The sequence below is a fragment of the Dunckerocampus dactyliophorus genome, chromosome 21 (genome assembly GCF_027744805.1).
Source record: "Dunckerocampus dactyliophorus isolate RoL2022-P2 chromosome 21, RoL_Ddac_1.1, whole genome shotgun sequence".
Classification (NCBI taxonomy): domain Eukaryota; kingdom Metazoa; phylum Chordata; class Actinopteri; order Syngnathiformes; family Syngnathidae; genus Dunckerocampus; species Dunckerocampus dactyliophorus.
In genome coordinates, this window is record NC_072839.1 from 15,691,716 (window position 1) to 15,710,636 (window position 18,921).

At 43.0% G+C, this 18,921-nt stretch overlaps 1 protein-coding gene and 1 long non-coding RNA gene across 4 annotated transcripts; both read right to left on the reverse strand.

Annotated features, from left to right (window-relative positions):
* Window positions 1–537: 537 nt before the first annotated feature.
* Window positions 538–9,500, reverse strand: LOC129173861 (uncharacterized). 2 transcript variants are annotated; one of them, XR_008567317.1, is made up of 5 exons: window positions 5,598–9,500; window positions 2,454–5,361; window positions 2,269–2,335; window positions 1,684–2,185; window positions 538–1,602 (listed from the first exon to the last, which is right to left on the reverse strand). It is a non-coding gene; the product is annotated as an uncharacterized LOC129173861 (long non-coding RNA). The 2 variants fall into 2 exon arrangements; XR_008567316.1 differs by having other exon boundaries at window positions 538–2,185.
* Window positions 9,501–12,606: 3,106 nt separating this feature from the next.
* Window positions 12,607–17,778, reverse strand: pdx1 (pancreatic and duodenal homeobox 1). 2 transcript variants are annotated; one of them, XM_054766002.1, is made up of 3 exons: window positions 15,935–17,778; window positions 15,512–15,874; window positions 12,607–14,335 (listed from the first exon to the last, which is right to left on the reverse strand). In XM_054766002.1, the coding sequence occupies exons 1-3, from the start codon at window positions 16,062–16,064 to the stop codon at window positions 13,980–13,982; spliced, it is 849 nt and encodes a 282-aa protein (XP_054621977.1). In that variant the 5' UTR covers window positions 16,065–17,778; the 3' UTR covers window positions 12,607–13,979. The 2 variants fall into 2 exon arrangements, with proteins under 2 accessions (XP_054621977.1, XP_054621976.1); XM_054766001.1 differs by having other exon boundaries at window positions 15,512–17,778.
* Window positions 17,779–18,921: the final 1,143 nt, after the last annotated feature.

An 18,921-nucleotide genomic window follows, 5' to 3' on the forward strand; every position in this document is an offset into this window, starting at 1 on the left:
TAGCATCCTCATCTTCAGAGTTTCTCTGGAGAGAGAATGTGACAGACAGACAGATGTCCTCACACAGTCAAATGATTGCGGGTGAGTCAGATATTTGTTGGCTGCTCTATTCCTTTGAGACACTGAATACCTCGTTATTTGTGTTTAGAATGACAGTAGGATCAGTTGTATAGATTTTTCAATACAACATGCTTGGTAATTGATATTACATCTTTTATGTTTACATTGTTATTTGAAAGTACATTTGAGGTGTTTTGAGACTGAAAGCAGGAAATGAGAACATCATCTGTAAGATTTGGTGTGCTCAACAACCTTCAATTCTGTATAAATCATAAATGATAATTGTTGGGGGGTTTTTAAAATATATGACAGTTATGATTTGTGTCATCCAAGCTGCTGTCCTGCTGTGGGTAGTTGGGCTGCATTGCTGTCATGACATTGCAGCACAGAACCACATCTGTGTAACAAGTCATGGGGTAAAAAAACTCTCAAGGTCATTATATATCAATGTTTTATTATCTTTAATTGTGACATACTTTCCGTTGTGGCATGTTTTCCAGGTGGAGTGCTTTCACCCAGTGGACCACCTGAATGCATCAGGTCCAGTCCACCTAGGGGTCCATGTGGGCAAGACACTGGTCATCTCCCTGGATGATCTCCACGGATGCGCTAAGTGCCGCTTCATCCGAGGATCAGACGCGGTGGTGGCAGCGTAAGTGTCTCATATGTCAGTCTGTATGCTTGTAGGTCTGTTGGATTTATGTGAGGTGGTTCTTCTCTACAGAAATGGGAGCGTCTCCATGGTCCTGCCATCACTTTCCAAGGGAGATTCCGGGGAGTACACGCTGAGATGTGAGCTTGCCAATGGGACCAGGTTTTCTTTGTCCGTGGTTCTTCATGTAGACAATCCTTCAGGTTAGTGGTATATATTACCGTCACTCATGTTACAAATTTGAAGTTATATGATGATGTTTCCTCCTTAGAGCGCCCCACAAAACCTCGTCTGACACTGATTCATGCGGATGTGCCAATGAGTTCTCCTCATTTTAAGTGTGCATCTGAGGGACACCCAAAACCCACGTTGAGGTGGTCTGGGTAAGGACAATTTCTAACAATGAATACGTGATTTTTTTGGGACCGCTTTTCCTTTTGAACAGAATTCCAGATGAGGGGACTGTTTCAGGGGATGGTGGAAGTGCAGTGCGCACAATAACCAGCATTAAGTTTATACACAGAGGAGTCATGTGTTGTGCAAGTAACACCAAAGGACAGGAATGCTCCCAACTGTATGACTATGGTAATTGCATCGCAGCTTCTTCATGACACCAACCAATGGAGGGAACCAAAGCCTGATTTATTTCAAGCCATTAGATCGAGTAATGGCTTTGTTTTTTAGACTTGGAGAGTGACGTGAAGAAAAATGAGGTGTCCAAGGTGATCGTGAGTCCTGGTCAGCCTCTCCTGCTTCGCTGCAGAATCCAACGCAAGAGACTGCGATCAGCAGTGGTGTGGGACAAAGACGGCCAAGGGATGACATCCGGCGCTTTAGCATGCCCCGCTAAAGTCAACGAGGAGGTAGAGCTACTCCAGCAGTCTTTAACCCTTTGGAGTCCAGAGTAGGATTTAGTTTGATGTACTTTTGTGTTTACCTTATCAGGATATTTCACCATAAAAACTCTTTACCTTGCCTCGGTCGGTTTCCTTTTTTTGTGTACCGTACAGTTATTTTTGTTCCATTTTCACATGGTGTACTAATTTAACACGTAGGGCTTAAAAATCACCCAAAAACCTCAAATTCGAGTAGAGAACTTTTTTTTTTTCTAAAAAAAAAAAGAATGTATAACATGCAGTGTTAACATGAATTCCAAAACCATGATTTATGGCTTCTTGGTGGCAGTGTTGGCTTACCTTTCCACCCTCTGCAACCAAAGGACTACAAATGCTTTGACTGATGAGGGTTTTTCACCAATAGGAAGGTGGTGTCATGTTTCATTGGCAACTTTCCCTCCGCATTCAAAGCGGCTGCCTTCCTGCACCGAAAGTGCATACAAATCACTGAACATTATTTCTCATAAATCTGCTTTTACTTGCCCGATTTACACCATGGAAAGACTTGTATGCAGTTTGAAGTCTGCATTTTCAAGCCGAGCTGTGTGGCTGTGTCATCATGCTATGCCACCTAAGACTGCGAATACGAGGTCGTTAAATTATCAGCATGACAAATACAAATATATGCTGTCTTTTAGATTTGCATCAAAAATGACTCACATGGCAAAATCCAGATGTCCTACTTGTTCATCAACTCCATCAAGGTGAACCACAGCGGCAGCTATACCTGCAGGAATCAGCAGAACAGAACCAAGTCTGTTGACATCAGCGTCCAGGGTCAGTGCCACACATGCTTCAATCAGCCTTCAATCAGGACCATTTAGTTCTCATGGTTTTTATGTTACCTCAGCTGAAGATTCCCTCTCAGTCCAGCTGGATGCAAGCAAAAGTCTTCCAGCCCAGGTGGCGCTCAGCTCATGTTTGCAAGCCCATGTGTTGTACCACCCCATGCTGCAGTACTGCGCCTGGGAGGCTCCTGATGGGAATTTGTTCCAATGCATTAAGGACGACTGGGTGACAAAGCACAAGTACGACCACTGCTGCAAAAGGCAGTATTAGCACCCGAAAAGGGAACAACATCCATCATCAACAAGTCAAAATAGCTAAAGGACGTACATTTCAAAACAACCAAAATGTAATAAGGTCCTACAAACAACTATTTACAACCTCGTGACATCTGACAATTTGGATAAGATGTACAAAATAAATAAGCTAAAATAAAAAATACAATAATAAATCATGTATTTTCCTTCAGTCATTTCCAACATTAAAAATATGATTTTTTTTAAAGAGTTTTTTGTATGTAATTTTCATAGTAAAGTGAGTGCATTTCAAAAAAATGTATTTCAGGACGGTGAAGCTGTGCGGTGCACTAAAATCAGGAGAGTACAAGCTCCACTTGAAGGCAGGCGGACAAAACCAAAGCAAGTCTGTGTCTGTGTGTGTTGTAGGTAAGAAACACTCATTTGACATCTATGTTCTACACATTAAGCTTCACTGCACGCTCCCTTCATCACAGACGAGCCAAAGTTCAATTTCATCAAGGACAGAGATGACAATACCATCCGCATCAAGACAGCGAGCGCGGTGCCTGCAAATTACACTTGGATGTCATGTTTCTCTGCCAACCAAAGGTGCGACCACAACTGGGCAGGTGTTGATCTCCTCCATGACACATCTCCACACATTGTCTCGTTGCAGCTGTGACAGGCACTCTGTGTGGAAACACATTCCCAACGCCTCACAGAGTGACTCTGATATGCGATGTGACAAGCCCATGGAGAGCTCCATCAGTAGAGAGCTTTTTGATGGACACTATTTGAAGTTTTGTCTGACTAACTCAGTCGGCTCCTGGTGCACCGAGAGACACTTGGTCTACTACTCACCGTCCCTGCTGGCCCCAAGAGGTTTGTTCCGCCTAACGAACTAGCTCTAGAAACTGTGCACCTCTCTCTCTCTTTCTTCGCACACACCCTGGTGTGTTTCAGGAGGTCCGGATGAGGATAAGGGCAGCTTCATGGTGTTGAAAGTGATCCTGGTTGTGGCTCTGATCGTAGTCAGCATGGTGCTCCTTTACTTTGTCAAAAAGAAGGTGAGACGTGTGCATGTGTTCGACTTGAACCCACATCCACGCACACCGGCCGCCATCCGTTACATTCATGTACAAAAGGCCTTGACTCACCCTAATTGTCCAACAGAAACCTCAGTATCAGCCCCAGCTCCAGATGATCCAGATGGTCGGGCCCAATGACAACGACTACATCTACATTAGCTTCAAGGACTTTGAGTATGAACGCAAATGGGAGTTTCCTAGAGAGAACCTGGAATTAGGTTTGAGTAAATCCATCAGTTCTTGCCATAAGACTTATTGTGACTGTTCTCGTAACCAGTTGGCATCTGTGTCCTCCTCAGGCAAAGAACTGGGCTCCGGTGCTTTCGGCACGGTGGTCCAGGCAACAGCGTACGGCATCAACAAGGCCGGCGTGTCACAGCAGGTGGCCGTCAAGATGCTGAAAGGTTAGTGTTTGCTTGGCCTGATACAAGTCCAAAGGCAACGTCGCGGTAAGATCAGCCCGTCCGGTGGTTCTGCCATGCAGAGAAACACCAGGAGGTGGAGAAAGAGGCTCTCATGTCCGAACTAAAGATGCTGACTCACATTGGTCACCATGCCAACATTGTCAACCTGCTCGGAGCCTGCACAGAGTCAGGTATGTCCACGCAACTACTAAAACAGTCGTGAAGTTGGAATTCAAGTTGGAACATCTCTGTGTGGAGTTTGCATGTTCTCCCTGTGCTTGGGTTGTGTTGTGTTTGGGTTTTCTGCGAGTACTCATGAATTCAACAAAAAATGTGCATAAAATAATGCCCCTAAGCGTAATGTCCCCTCCCATGCAGGTCCCATATACCTGATATTCCAGTTCTGCTGCCATGGAGACTTGCTCAACTACCTGAAGAACAGCAGCAAGCGTTACCACAAGTCTGTGGCAGACGCCTTTACTGAGGACCGCTTCAGCAGCCTTTACAACAACCTGACAACAACAAAAAGCTCCTGGTGGGCATCACACATTGCTTCGTGAATTTAGTGAACAGAGTAGAGGCCCTCTATTCGTGGGGGTTACGAACAAACAATGGATGCACCCATAAAAAGCCCTGAAATGCTTATTAAAATACTCTAAAAGCCCTCCCACAGTTAAACACATTTTAAATTCAGTTTTACTCTAAGAAAAAAATGACCAGGCTAACAGTTACACAGCATCGCCATACCTGTCGACATTTGCATTTGAAAATACGGGACATTTTAAGGAAAATAAGAGAAATCCCTATTTCGCCCCACAGATATGGCCATCAAACCACTTTCTATTTAGGTTACCATTAAAAAAACCTAATAATTTAAAGCAGAGAACAGAAACTGACTGTAGTGTATTGTGTGACATCAGTGTGCAGGAGGGCAGTGTGAACAACTACGTGCCGATGCACCCTGCCTCTACTCGAGGACAGGAGGACGTCGCCCTCCTCCATCACAGTTTGGACAACATGGACTGCGATGAAGGTCAGAAGGTCGCTTCTGATGCAAACTAAACATTTGACAATTACAAGTTCACTGCTGATCTTGACTGATCCAGGAAGCTACAAAAACGACCACACGGACGATCTGCAGGCGCTGACTTTTGATGACCTCTTGAGCTTTGCTTTCCAAGTGGCTAAAGGCATGGAGTTCCTCTCCTCCAAAAATGTAAGCACCAGAGTAAAACACTGAAACATATGGTGAATAACACAAAACTGCTCAAACTCCAGGAAACTGCTGATTTTGTTTTAGTTCAAACAAAAAACCTTTTAGTCAAAGTATATTTACCACATATTCACTTAAGATATCACAACATATTTTCTCCTCTGTGTTGCCTAACTGGCAATTAATCAGTTCCAGATGTCCAAAAATATTAATATTAACAAAAATGAAATGAATAAACAAACATTTACCATCCTTTTACCTTTATTGAAAACCCTTGTTGGCAAAGATGGCGATGAGCGACGAGGGAGAAAGAGAGGGGAGAGCCACATGGACACCGCCGTTGTGTTTTACGAAGACTTCTTTCTTGAATTCAATAGTGTTTCTCGCCTTCTTTAGCAACGTGCTGACACTTGCAACTTTCTTTATTTTGCAGCCGTACTAAAAAAAAAACAAAAAAAACATACACTTGTGGTGTAGCTGTGTTAGTTAGCAAAAATCTACAGTCACCTGCTCATGATGTCATGGAGGAGTGATGGAGCTGGGGGAGAATGACTTTTGTACAAAAAGCAAGACGAAAAACCGAGATAAGGTTTGGGCAATAATTTTCTTCAAAAACCCGATCCTACAAAAGTCAGGGCGTACGCAAACCAAAGGTACCGCTGTAGTTATGCTATTGTTATGACATCCTCCCATTTGCAAACATAAAGTGCCAGATGAATGTTGATAAGTCAACTATAAATAATACATCCAGGTAAATGTGCTGACATTGCACTAATGCTGCTAATGCATGTGTGTGTGCGCGCGCGCGGGTGTGTGTGCGTGTAGTGTATCCATCGTGATCTGGCAGCACGGAACGTGTTGGTTACGAAAGGCAGACAGGTGAAAATCGGGGACTTTGGATTGGCTCGAGACATCGACAATGACTCCAACTATGTTGTGAGAGGAAATGTAAGTCAGATGATACTCACACACACACACACACACACACACACACACACACACACACACACACACACACACCCTTCACATCCAAAGTGAGTCAAATTACTTTACCGCCTCACAGGTGCGTTTGCCCGTCAAATGGATGGCGCCGGAGAGCATCTTCGAGGGGATGTACACCATGAAGAGCGACGTGTGGGCATACGGCATCCTCCTCTGGGAGATCTTCTCTCTCGGTATCGCCTCTAACATGAGCACCTGATGTTAATGAGCAGCACACACTGTGTGAACAGCCATTCATACAAATGTCGGCCTCAGGTGTCACGCCGTACCCGGGAATGAAGGTGGACCACGCCTTCTACTCAATGATTGAGAGAGGATTTAAGATGGAGTGTCCGTACCACGCTGATGAGTCAGTGTAGGTGTGCTACCCTATAGTCTACATGTGACTCCACACAGAATATTTAATTATCAGTCTTCCTGCAGGTACGGGATCATGTGCAAGTGCTGGGCCTCGGAGCCCTGCCACCGGCCCTCGTTCTCCAAACTGGTGTCTTTTATGTCTGACCAGCTGACAATCAGAGAGGAGAAGGTAAATTTGTAGGTTTGAGCATCCATACAATAGATGTAACCTCACATCGACTTACTTTTTTTAAGAAACATATCACTTTTATCTGACTCATACGTGTAGCTGACAGAGAGCCTTCCTCTTTCAGCTCTATCACAACATGATCGACCAGATACCCAGCGACTACCAGAATACATCAGCCGTACTGGATGCTTCCGCTTTTGTGAAACAGGAGGGGGGCGACAAGGCATGCTCGGCCAACGACACGTGTGTGGAAATGTGTGAGGACAAACTTCTGAAGCAGAGTCAGTGAGTGAGCAAGCGTATCTGAAAACACACAAAAAGGAGCATCGCAACACATTTCATGGAATACAATACAGGGGTGTCAAAGCCTTTGCCAAAAAAATGAAGGATGATATTCACCTTTTTGTTAACTTTCTCATCAATCAATGTAGATCAAAATATGCTATGTAGTTAAGCATATTTAAAGAAATTAAAAACAGCCAACACCTCATCTGTTATTACAGTAGTTGTTCTGATGAGAGGCCGTCTTTCATTTGCTGCTTAAAACATGCAGTGAGATGATAAAAAATGATCCGCAGACCAAAGAATTTGGACACGTCTAATCAAATCAGATTAATCAAATAAATTAGCCATTAGACCAAAATAATTTATGGAGTTTCTAACAAATGTGCTGGACTATACACTGTATGTTATTTTTTTTACATATACCTAACTTTACACTATATGGAAACAGCCTTTTGTCTGCAAATTGTGATTTGTGACTGGTTTATTCTGCATTTTTCTTTAAGAGCTTTAAACAATATGATTCATTGAATGTATTTTTCCAAGATTAAGCATTAAATCTGCAATAAATGACAACAACATCTGAGCGTGACATCATTGCCCCATTTATGTCGTATTATGTACAGTCACATTTCTGCTAAATAGGATTACACCTGTATCGTGTTTTTCTGCATATTTGATCAGAATCAGCTGTATTGGCCAAATATGCTTACAGAAAACAAGGAATTTGACTTTGGTTAAATTAGCTCTCTGTACATATATGCAAACACTTAAGAAGTAAATAAATCATTAAAAAGTAAGATTAAGATAAGGGATAACAATATAATGAATAAATACACATGTACCCAAAGAGCTATTTTATCTATAGTCAGATATTTTATTTAGGGCAAACTTTTTTTCTATTCAATTTGGCCCTAAAAACGGGGGGAAACGCTGTACCTGATGCATCAACACTGGTGACGGAATTGACCAATCGGCGGCGCTGCCTGCAACGACGTATAGCTCGGCCAACAGCTGCACGGAAAGTCAGCGCGACGGTCTGTTCGGCACTGTTCGGAGACGGCAAAGGAAAGCAAGATATTTCTTCAACTATAAGGTGATGTAATCAAAACTTTCAAATTCATGTCGAATGCTTTTGTGGGCTCATAAAACTCCGACTTTAACTTTATCTTATCAATTTGACGTCGCTTGATAAAGGGTGTGAACTGTGGAATGCAGCATGTAGGCTATAGCTATTTATACCCTCGTGGTTATAGAGTATACAGGTATATACTCTATCCTGGATTCGATTCCTTCAATTTGGCACGTAAATCATAACATCATGAAGTCAGAATTTCACAGTCCTCTTTTGACTAATGCTGTAATTGCCAGGAGAATCAATAAGGCAAACATTAACCGAGACAGTAACAAGGAGCTTGTTGTGCAAAGTGCATTCAACTCAGAGCTTTTGCATGATCATCTCCAAAGGGGGGAATGGAACTCTCCAGAGTAAATACACTCCCCGATGAGGATTTCATCAACATCTTCAGCAATGTGGTGGAGAAATGTCCCATTGTGGCAGCAGCCGTGTGCTCCTCTCGGCCCTTTGGGAGTGTTGATGCAATGGAGGCGGCCATCAGTGACTTCATTGACGCTTTGCCTGAATCAGGTGAGTCCTTTAGCCAGACCTCTTTGCCCATCAAATGAGCAAAAATACCAGATATTTCAGCCAATAGGGTTCTGTATAGTCACATTCTCAAGCCTATTTGACTGACTTTAGCTCCAACAAGAAGCATTGTGGCCTGAAAGAGTCAAAATGGTGGTGTCTTGGTCCATAATACGCCAAGTGGCTCTTTCTCTTGGGTAGGGAAGGTCAACTTGCATGTCCCTGCAACAAAATCCTTCCCTATTTGTGTCCAGGTAAAGAGGGCATCCTCAGGTGCCACCCGGATCTTGCGGGCCGAGACCTCCAGGCTGGCACTCTGACCCAGGAGTCGGTGAAGGAGCAGGGCAATGTCGGCTTGGACGCGCTGACCTCCGAGGAGGCCTCCAGCATGGCGCAGCTCAACAAGGACTACAAGGAGCGTTTTGGCTTCCCGTTCGTCATCTGCGCCCGGATGAACGACAAGCCAAACATCTTCAGGCAGATGCGGGCTCGCATGCCCAACCAGCATGCGGTGGAGAGAACGTGCGGCATTGAGGAGGTGAAAAAAATATGTCGTCTGCGTCTTCGGGACCTTGTGCACGCTGACGCTTGAACAACTCAGGCTCAGGCGTTTATTTCGGAGTCTTGTACTATAAAGTGATCTATCTGCAACAAATTGCAAAGTAAAGTCAAATATTTGCTTGCATTAAAAGTTTTGGGATAGTGTTTGGGAGTTTTTGCATGGTTTATCTGGGTCAAGTGTGCCACCTAGCGTCTAAAAGGGAGAATGATCTTGTGGCCTACAATTGGGAGGTATAGCTAGTTTTTAAAAGAGACCGCGCCTACTGCAATACATAGATAAAACATCACGTATATGAAGCCTAACATACAAAGAAACAGTTGCGGTCCTTTCTTCTTGGGAAAATCCATACCAACAAATGATTGCCGATTATTTAATATTGTGTGAAGAAATGACCAGACAAATGAACCTACAAGCAAGCAAACCTTTTAGTTGTTATGCATGGACACATGAAGGTCAACTAAAACTAAACTGACGTCATTTGAACTTTACAAAAACAATGTTGAAACTCATCTGTTACCATTAGAGACATTCGTCTGGGTGCTAAGGAGGGTGCACAAGTCTTTAAACATCAAAGACAAAGACAAAGGGGATATACAGCGAAAGTGGCTCCACAACCAGGCTTTGATGCAACTCGACAAAACCTAACATCCGCAATCAGACTTAATTGGTCCCGCGACGGTGGTTATCAACTTACTTTGTCAAGTCCGGTTTTCGGCTTTGTGCTAAGTCCGCGTTCACATGAAAGCGGGCGTTTGACGTCATATTATTCTACTTCCTCTGAAAAGTGAAGCGATCCCAGTCAGTGTACTTTTACAAAAAATGTAAAGAAAACAAGGAATTTGACTTTGGTTAAATTAGCTCTCTGTACATATATGCAAACACTTAAGAAGTAGAGTAAATGTAGAGTACGTCATTATTATGGAGCGTTATGAGGAGTTCCCAAAAGATTATGACTGCTAAATGCAACACTGTCACCGCCAATACAGCGAGGGAGGACTGCTGTCATGCCAGCATGCAAGCGTATGAATTTGCAAGTTAACACTGATTATTATTAAAACTATACCCTACAAGTCTTTTCATTTATCAACGCTCAACATTGCAGAACTTTGACCTATTAACACTTATCCATTTAAAAAATAAATACAATGGAGCAACAACTTTCGTTTTTGATGTCATAAACTCATTAAATATTTTAATCTGCCGTATCTCGTTGTGACCACTAGATGGCAGTGCTTTGCGTGTGACGTGTTCTGTGGCGACTTTTAATTGTTTTTACTTTTTATAATTCCTCGGCTGAAAATCTCTCTCACTTATAGATGGATAATATCATCATGGAATGCTCTTTTTCCCCCATCGGGAACCTCGTAGGTTCTAAATAAATGGTGACGCCATCTCCGAATTAATTAAAAAGTGAAACAGTGGCACTGTCATAGCTGATTTTAAGGTGAAAGGCTGGACATAACCTGGTCTCGACCAGGCTATGAGCTTAGCCTAAGTTACCATGGCGATACAGCTGCTTTAAAACAACGCTACTTTTGCTGAATGTGAGTCCGGCTTTCCACTTAACACAGCTCACTAACCCACTAAACTCATTTCGCAGAATACCCCCAAACATGGAGGTTGATGAAGCACAAACAACAAACACCTTCACTATTTGCTGAAACCCACAACCCAAAGCACCAGAACATTGTGCACCTCATCAGCCGTTAAACACATTGAACAAACCGGTGCCATTACATGATAGCGGAAACGTGCCTTTGACGTTTACAGCTTGGGGACATGCTTGGAAGTTACCTGAGAGTCCATTTATTAACCCTGTGGTGGACAGAAAAGGGCTCTTACTCTCTCCAGCCATTTCTAACCATCAACACTACACCTTCTAGACTGATGCTGATGTAAATGCATCATTTAACACCACTTAGCAGGTCTGGAGGCACAGCCGCAGCACTCTCGCTATGTTTACTGGCCATTAGCCTGTTGCATGCGTGTGTTTGTATGTGTTCACCCCATTAAACAAGGGCCCTCCTGGTAAACCAGTTAAGGTTTAAGTGAGCAGAACTTGTGTCTGGGTGTGTGGAGTGTGTCACATGATGGAGTGTGCGTAGTTCTAGAGAGGGGATCAAGTGAGCTTTCACTTTGTACGTAGTACTTCAACAGCAATTAAAGCACTTGCCTCAGTATCTTGGCGGGGCAATAAAATCCAGGCACACAAATTCAGTGTAACTCACCACCTGCATTATGGCTTAATGGAGTTTATATGCACACATTCTTTCAAAAAGGACTTTCCATATCTTCCACCTTAGTGGACATGGATGAATTTATGAAGCATGAGGAGCTAAAGCTTAAAAGTGATGCTCATCTTAAGTGACTAGCCACATTTATAGTCCTAATACTCTCTGTAAAGGAATAAATAAAGTGTGAATTCAGTGAAGAAAAAGTAGCAAACATGCTTCAGAAAATGCCATTGCACAGGACTTACCATCCTGCAGGGCCCAGCTGGGTCTCCTGTCAATCGCTCAGCAGCTCCACTGTTGCACATTGGAACACAAAACTAGTGAGAGGGAGGTACATCTATCTCTCTAATAAATCTCTGATGGTCAGCAACAGTGTCCTGGTTTAACCCAAACTGTTAACTATTTAACTGAGTTGTATATTAGGTTTGTTAGCAGTATTTGGCATGAAAAGGGGCCAAAGTCAACGGGTGCGGTTCAAGGCTTCCTAAACATCAACGGCGATGTCCTTTTTTTAAGAAAGTTAAGTTGTTTTTTGACAGGCAAACGTTAAAAGATACCTGAATTAACATTGAACATTAAATATATATGAAACTCGGAAATATCTTTCCTCTGACATAAACCTTTAGATAAGTGTCAACGCTGACCTACGAAAGCGTGCCTATCATTAATAGTTAAGGATTCTTAATTATTACCTGTTGTGATTATAACACAGGGGTCTGTCCATTTAGGAGCCATTCTTATGTTACCTGTGTAAATGCCTGATCAAAAATATGCGGTGTTGTGGCTTTAAAAGACAAAAGAATGGTTTGTTGAAGATTTTTACACACACTTAGATCTATTAAAAATGTATGACTTGTGGTATTAGGAAATCTCCTCTATTCCTATATTAGAATGTAACTCTCATAAACAGGCGGTTGGAAGTAGCTCAGGCCGTCAATATTTGGCTCACGTTCCGCATACCGGAAGTAAACACGAAAGTTACAACGCTATTATTGAAAATTTATTTGTGTAAGGATGAGATGAAAATAATACTTTCTGTATCGATAATTGGTATACTATCATATATGCAATGTATTTGTAAGAACACATGGATGTATGCACCTCTTACACCAGGGGGCAGGAGGAAATTACCCAGCTCTGCTTGGGTCATTGGCAAAAATATTGTGACTCAAGAGGAGGAGCCAACAGGAGCTCTCCCATTTTATCACGTTTCTATTAAATCCTTTGATTTGAAATCTCAACAAATTAGAGGTCAAAACAGCATTCCAACGTTCCACCTTAGAGTCTGCGGTGCATGCCCACATCTCAATCATGGGGTAGCAAATCCACATATAAAAATACATCATTAACCTGCATAAAGTTCCACAGGGGGTCGTTTTTTGTGAAGTAAATGATATTTCCTATGAAGACCTTGTGAGTGTCTTTGGCAATGTGGTGGTAAGCCAACAACAATGCAGCATTTTAATACATGTTGGCCCAGTTTTTATGATGAATTATCCTGGGCGTCTTGGGTTGGGAAATCCAGGCTGACACCCTGACTCGGCAGTCCCATGTGGAGCAGGCCAACACCGACTTGGACGCACTGAGGCCTCCAGCATGGCATGGCTCAACGAGGACTACAAGGACTGTTTGGTTTCCTGGTTGTCATCTGCATCCGCATGAGCAACAGACCTAACATTTTCCAGCAGATGAGCGAGAGCTCGCTGCATCAAGGAGGTGAATAAAATATGTTGTCTGTGTCTTCAGGACTTTGTGAAAACTTATAATTTTGCATAAATACAATTTTCTTACTTTTTCCACTATAGGTCCACATACACGGAGCACTTTTACTAAGATTGCTTAAACCAACATAAGTCATGATATGCTAAGTAGTTATCTCAACAGGTATTGCCATCCACTTTGCCACAGCACATTAGGCAATCAGGTGTGCCATGGCCTGTAAAAAAAAAGTGTTCCTAATCCTGTTGACCAGCTCTGTCAATCTTACAAGTTGCCTAGTGGGCGTGGCTAACGTGACAATTTTTTTGAATGACCAAGGGGCAGTCATGAGTGAGCCCTGTGAATTCTGCCTTGCAGCAAGAGTTGAAACCTAACTATTTGTGGATATCTGCTAGCTAACATGTGTTATTACATGGAAAGATCATGTAAATGAATGTTTTAATATGATAGAAACGCCACTACTTAAGATCTGTCATTACACAGCACGTACGACATTGGTGGATTACAATATGTACAAGTGAGAGAAGAGGAAAAGGAAGGTATATTACATTAAATAGATTAAAATATGTCTTTTGTGCGCCAAAGTTGACTTCAATCGATGAAAAAAACCCTGGTCCTGTTGATGAAATCCATCTTATCTGCATGAAAAAGGTCCATGCAGTGTCTTCTCATGGTCCAGCAAGTTTCCTGAGGTCGTGACCGTGCATCTGAGGGGAAAGTGGAGGCGAGACCCCTGCCGAAGGCACCCCATCATGGTCCCCCGATGTGACGGACGAGTCCTGGTCTGGCTCTCCCATCCTGGTCCTTCTGCGGTCCTCCTCCTTCTTCCACTTCATGCGGCGGTTTTGGAACCAGATCTTGATGTGTCTCTCTGTGAGGCTGAGAGTGAGCGCCAGCTCCACGCGGCGTGGCCTGGAGATGTAGCGGTTGAACAGGAACTCCTTCTCCAGCTCCAGCAGCTGTGCACGCGTGTAGGCCGTGCGCGTACGCTTGTTCTCCTCGGCTTCCGCCATCACGTATGGACCTGGAGACACGTCATTGAAATAACCTTCACCACTAAAACACAATCTACTTTTGTTACATTTCATTAGGTACATCAAAGTCAGTCTTTATAAAGATAATCACTTTTTAGAGGTAGTTGTTTAACAATACATTTATTATTGTGCTTGTACTGTACTGACAGCTCTTTCTATTTAGTTTCAGCTCTCAGTATGATGCACTATAAGCACAAAAACAAACATTGTTCAATGTGTAATTCTTAAATATTCCTCTTCTGTCTCATTAGACTGTGCAGGTGGACCTAATGTTGTGACGTATGTGTGTATTACAAACCTGATTCTAAGTACGTCATAGGTTGGGTTTTTTTCCTGAAATGTTTAAGATGTTTAAAAATAAATAATATCACAATCTGGTCCCACAGTGGAGAAATGTGAGCATCTGACAAAAGAATAGAAATATATTAATAAAAAATAATAAAACAATAAAATCTCTATATATTGCTACAGAATTAAGTCAGTTAAATAAAATACATCTACTTTATGTTGACAAATTCTCTTGTACAATAAAGAATTATAAAAATCATTCTACTTAAGAATTGTTGCCAAAAAGTTTTAAAATTGATATGAAATGGACACATTTTAACAGACAATTTTGAAAGCTATATTAAAATTCTTCGATTCAAATTCTATCTATACAAATCTTTGTTGTGTTACCGCCTGATTAATAAATGACATATTAGAAACCTTCTCTAATAAGGTCATAAAAATGTCACGATCTTTAAAAAAAAAAACTTGTCATAATATTAAAAGCAGACTTAGTATTAATATGAGTATTAGTTTGAAAGTTATTGAATTAGAAAAAGCTTGTCTCATTTTGTCATTTTAAAATTAAAACATTAATTCTAAGAATGAATGTTGAAAATGTGGTTTGTTGTTTCTCTTATCTGTAGGTGTCACAAAGCACTTAAGGCCCATTATTCTCTTTAACATTCTAACGAATGATGTCTTCAGATTGGACAAAGAAGGTCGACAAAGGAAACACTTTTTGTTGCAAGATAAGAAACGATAAAAAGCAAGTTGACTTTCAGTATGTTTTAGGAAAAAGACTTACAAGATAAACTCTTCGGAGAAACTTTTGATCTGACAATTGTATGCAATATAAAGCTGTGAATTACTCAAAAGATAATAATTCTGTGCATTACCTGTCCACTGGTGGCCCTTCCAGGCGTGGGAGTGTGACTTTGTGGTTTTCATCCAAGGGAAAGGAAGGTAAGACCTGCTCTGCTCCTCCGTCTCCACATAGGCCGCGACGGGTGGGAACGGCTGAGGGTGCTGGGGCCCTTGAGGCGGGTGTGTATGATGGTGGTGGTGGAGCAGCGGGATCCCGACATCGTCCCTCAGAGGGAGGCTGTATGCCGGGTCGCCGTCCGGTAGGCTGGCAGTGGTCTCCAGAGCTCCCACGGAGGGTGCCGAGTAGACGGACTGCACCTGCCGACTCATATAGAGGCAAGGCGGCGGGCTGAAGTCCTCCGCCGCCTGCGGTGATCTCTGGTAGACACAAGAGTCTTTTAACACCTGCGGGGTTTGATACATGTCCCGATGCATGTCTGCTCGCTGCTCTCTACCTGGAGGTCCCTTGCCCCCTGCGTGGACCTTCTCCTCTGTGGCTGGCCCCCACTTGGAGGGAGGGGGCCCTCGCGGATACACACAGGTGTGCCGCGATGGGATCATGTGACCCTGCATCGCAACAACCATTGGTCATGGCACTTCTGGTGATTCATCTTATTAAAACAAGTAAAATTCGTGTCTTGGATTTAAATGCATTGTATTGTGAATAAAAGTTTTAGATAAGGGTTTATTTTCCAAGCCTTGTAAAGCCTACCCATGATGACACTGATGTAAATATGCATCATTTAACACCTTTTAGCTGGCGGCGCCTGCATGACAAACAAGAGCGTCTGCACTCTGGCCGTGTTTACTGGCCATTAGTGTGTGTGTGTGTGTGTGTGTAGGTGTGTGTGTGTGTGTGAATACAGTACCTGTTAGGCTCCCTGAAGCAAACTCTCTCTTGGTTAACCAATTAAGTTTAGCTGGGACCCAATTAAGAGACTGTGTGCACGGAGCTGCGGGTCGGACTTGCTTTGCAGGTCATTGGTTGCTCATTCGTTAGTTGGGACAGCTTTACATTTTCCTTTTTGATGACCTTTACCGTTATGGTGGAGCTCTTCACAGGCAATTCATAACAATGAATAACAAGACTGAAAACAAGCCGAGTCAAAAACACTTCACGTAATAACAAGGCAAAATAAATGGCTATTAATTCATTAATGGTGATTAATGAATGCAATCACTCGTCCCACAAGCTGATGAATCATAGCCAGTGAGCCTTGTCAGCCAGGGCAGTGATGGCAACTTGCCCTGGCAAGGCTCACTTGGACCTGGCCAATGTTTCCCACAGGACTGCAATCTATTTGTGGCGGTGCTGGGTTGTAGGATGTCAGGAAGGGGATTATGTCATTATTAATTACGATGATGCAGCTGTTAGAAAAAATATAGCGACAGCAACACATATATCGGTCATTTTAACACTGCTCCTTGCCTTTGACCCGTGTTGCGTTCACATTTGCACTCAAGTCAACCTAACCGCAACAGAGCTCACACCCATCTCTCAAACTTATTTGGTGCACTCCAGGATTCAGATGAAGCATTCCAAACAAAGTTCCTTCTAACCGAACCAAACATGACAGGTGTGTTAAGCACGTGCCTCGGTATCCTAATGGGCCTCTCACACAAGCAATAAGGTACCCAGCAAAGCACTTCCATACAACGCAGCCTTACCATAATGGTGTTTATATTTGAACATTCTTTCAAAAGAGGAAGGAAACAGTTAAAGGATAATGTCTTCCAGTGTCGCGAACACGGACAATAATGATTTATGAAGCGTGTTGAGACGGAAACGTAATGTCCCCAGCTTTACGTGATGGCTGGCGTAAGTGAGGAGTAATGCGGCCTGGCTTGGCGTTACAGAAAAACAGTGGACAGAGCTACATTTATCCAATAATAAAAAGTATAAACGCCACAAAAAGATTCCAAAATATTTAGCTTTACTACCATTATATGAAAAACAATGTCGCCACTTCTTGATAAATGACTCTGCAAGTTCTCAAGAGGGCTCATGCACCTGGAGGAGCGTCACCTTTGACAAACACGACTATGTGTGACGGCCGGCATAAACGCGTCAAGAAGTTGCGATAAAACGGCTTGGTGACCGCAGCTCGGCTTGTGTAAACATTACTAGACTACTAAACGGCGCCGGAGCTATTGTGATTCAAATCAAACCTACAGCCTGATAGAACTAAATATGTTGCTGTTATTTTTAAAGAGGATATGTTTGAATAGGAAGGAACAATATTGTTGTAAAATTAAATAATTTTTAAAAAAGTGGTTCAGAGCAGCAAAAGCAGTCTTCCATCACTGAGCAAGTCTGTCAGCGTTTGTCCTTCTTCGACTTGTGTCCGTCCACCCTGGACGTCTCGCCCCTCTTGTCCTTGTGTCCCCGACTCCTCTCCCGCACCCTGTCCCCTTCCTTGGGTCCATCGTGACTGTTCCTGCGGTGGTGTTTGTGCGAGTGTCCTCTGTCATGTCTGGCGGGCGATCTGCTGCGGCTCCTCTCCGGGGAATCCTTCCTGGTGTGTCCTCGTGTGGAAGAGTGTCCCGCTGCTTTTGGTTCGCCAGGGTGCCGCTGCAGGCCCGTGGAGCGCAGCGTGTTCAGGAGGAAGCGCTTGTTGGTGCTCCGCAACGGACATTTCAACCTACAGGGGGCACACACAAGTCCCAGATCAGGGGTCACCAAGGTTTTTCCTTGTGAGAGCTACTTTTACAAAATGAAAATGGCCAAGAGCTACTCATTTTTGTAACATTTATTTTCAGAGCTTATTTTAAACCCAAACAAAGCGAATATGCTTGTTTTACCAGAACATGAACAAAATGCTGGTGTCCACAACTCACATGTTGTATTTCACAATGCATTTCTTTCTACTGTTCTTTCTCCTGTTCCAACGTGGTGCCCCTGTCCCAGATGATGTTAATAACACCCTCTTTAGGTTCGACTGAAGCTATCTGTACAATGGAACACGTTTATGTTGACACCCCTCGGACTGGGTGACTGGCATCGACATAAGCAGTTGTCAACATAACCCAAACCAAAACTAGCAATTGCTTGCACATTTACTTGAGACTTTGGCCAGAGACATAAAATCTAAGGCAGTTTGTTGACATTGGTTTTCCTCCACTTTTTATTATTACTACTAAGGCTGTCAAAAATAGCGCTTTAACCAATTTATTTAACTCATTCCGTTAACATTTTTAGCGTAATTCACGCATGCGCACCATGTGAAGCCACCCTTCTCTGTTATGACAGCAGACGGAGCCACAATAATATCCCCCCCAACAGAGTCTAGCGCTATTTTATAACTTTATTGAAACCGGAACACATCAACAGCAGTGCATTTCCAACACAACACGTCTCTAGTGCTCCTCGGAACACACTTCCTCATTGTCACCAGACTACAGCGAGGTGCATTCAGGGGCATTCCAAACATCATCACAACAT

Coding starts and splice junctions, on each gene's coding strand:
- pdx1 (XM_054766001.1), bottom strand. CDS start 16,064: ATGGTTGTTGCGATGCAGGGTCACATGATCCCATCGCGGCACACCTGT. Junction 14,336..15,511: donor GAAGGGCCACCAGTGGACAG/GTAATGCACAGA, acceptor ACGTGTCTCCAG/GTCCATACGTGATGGCGGAA.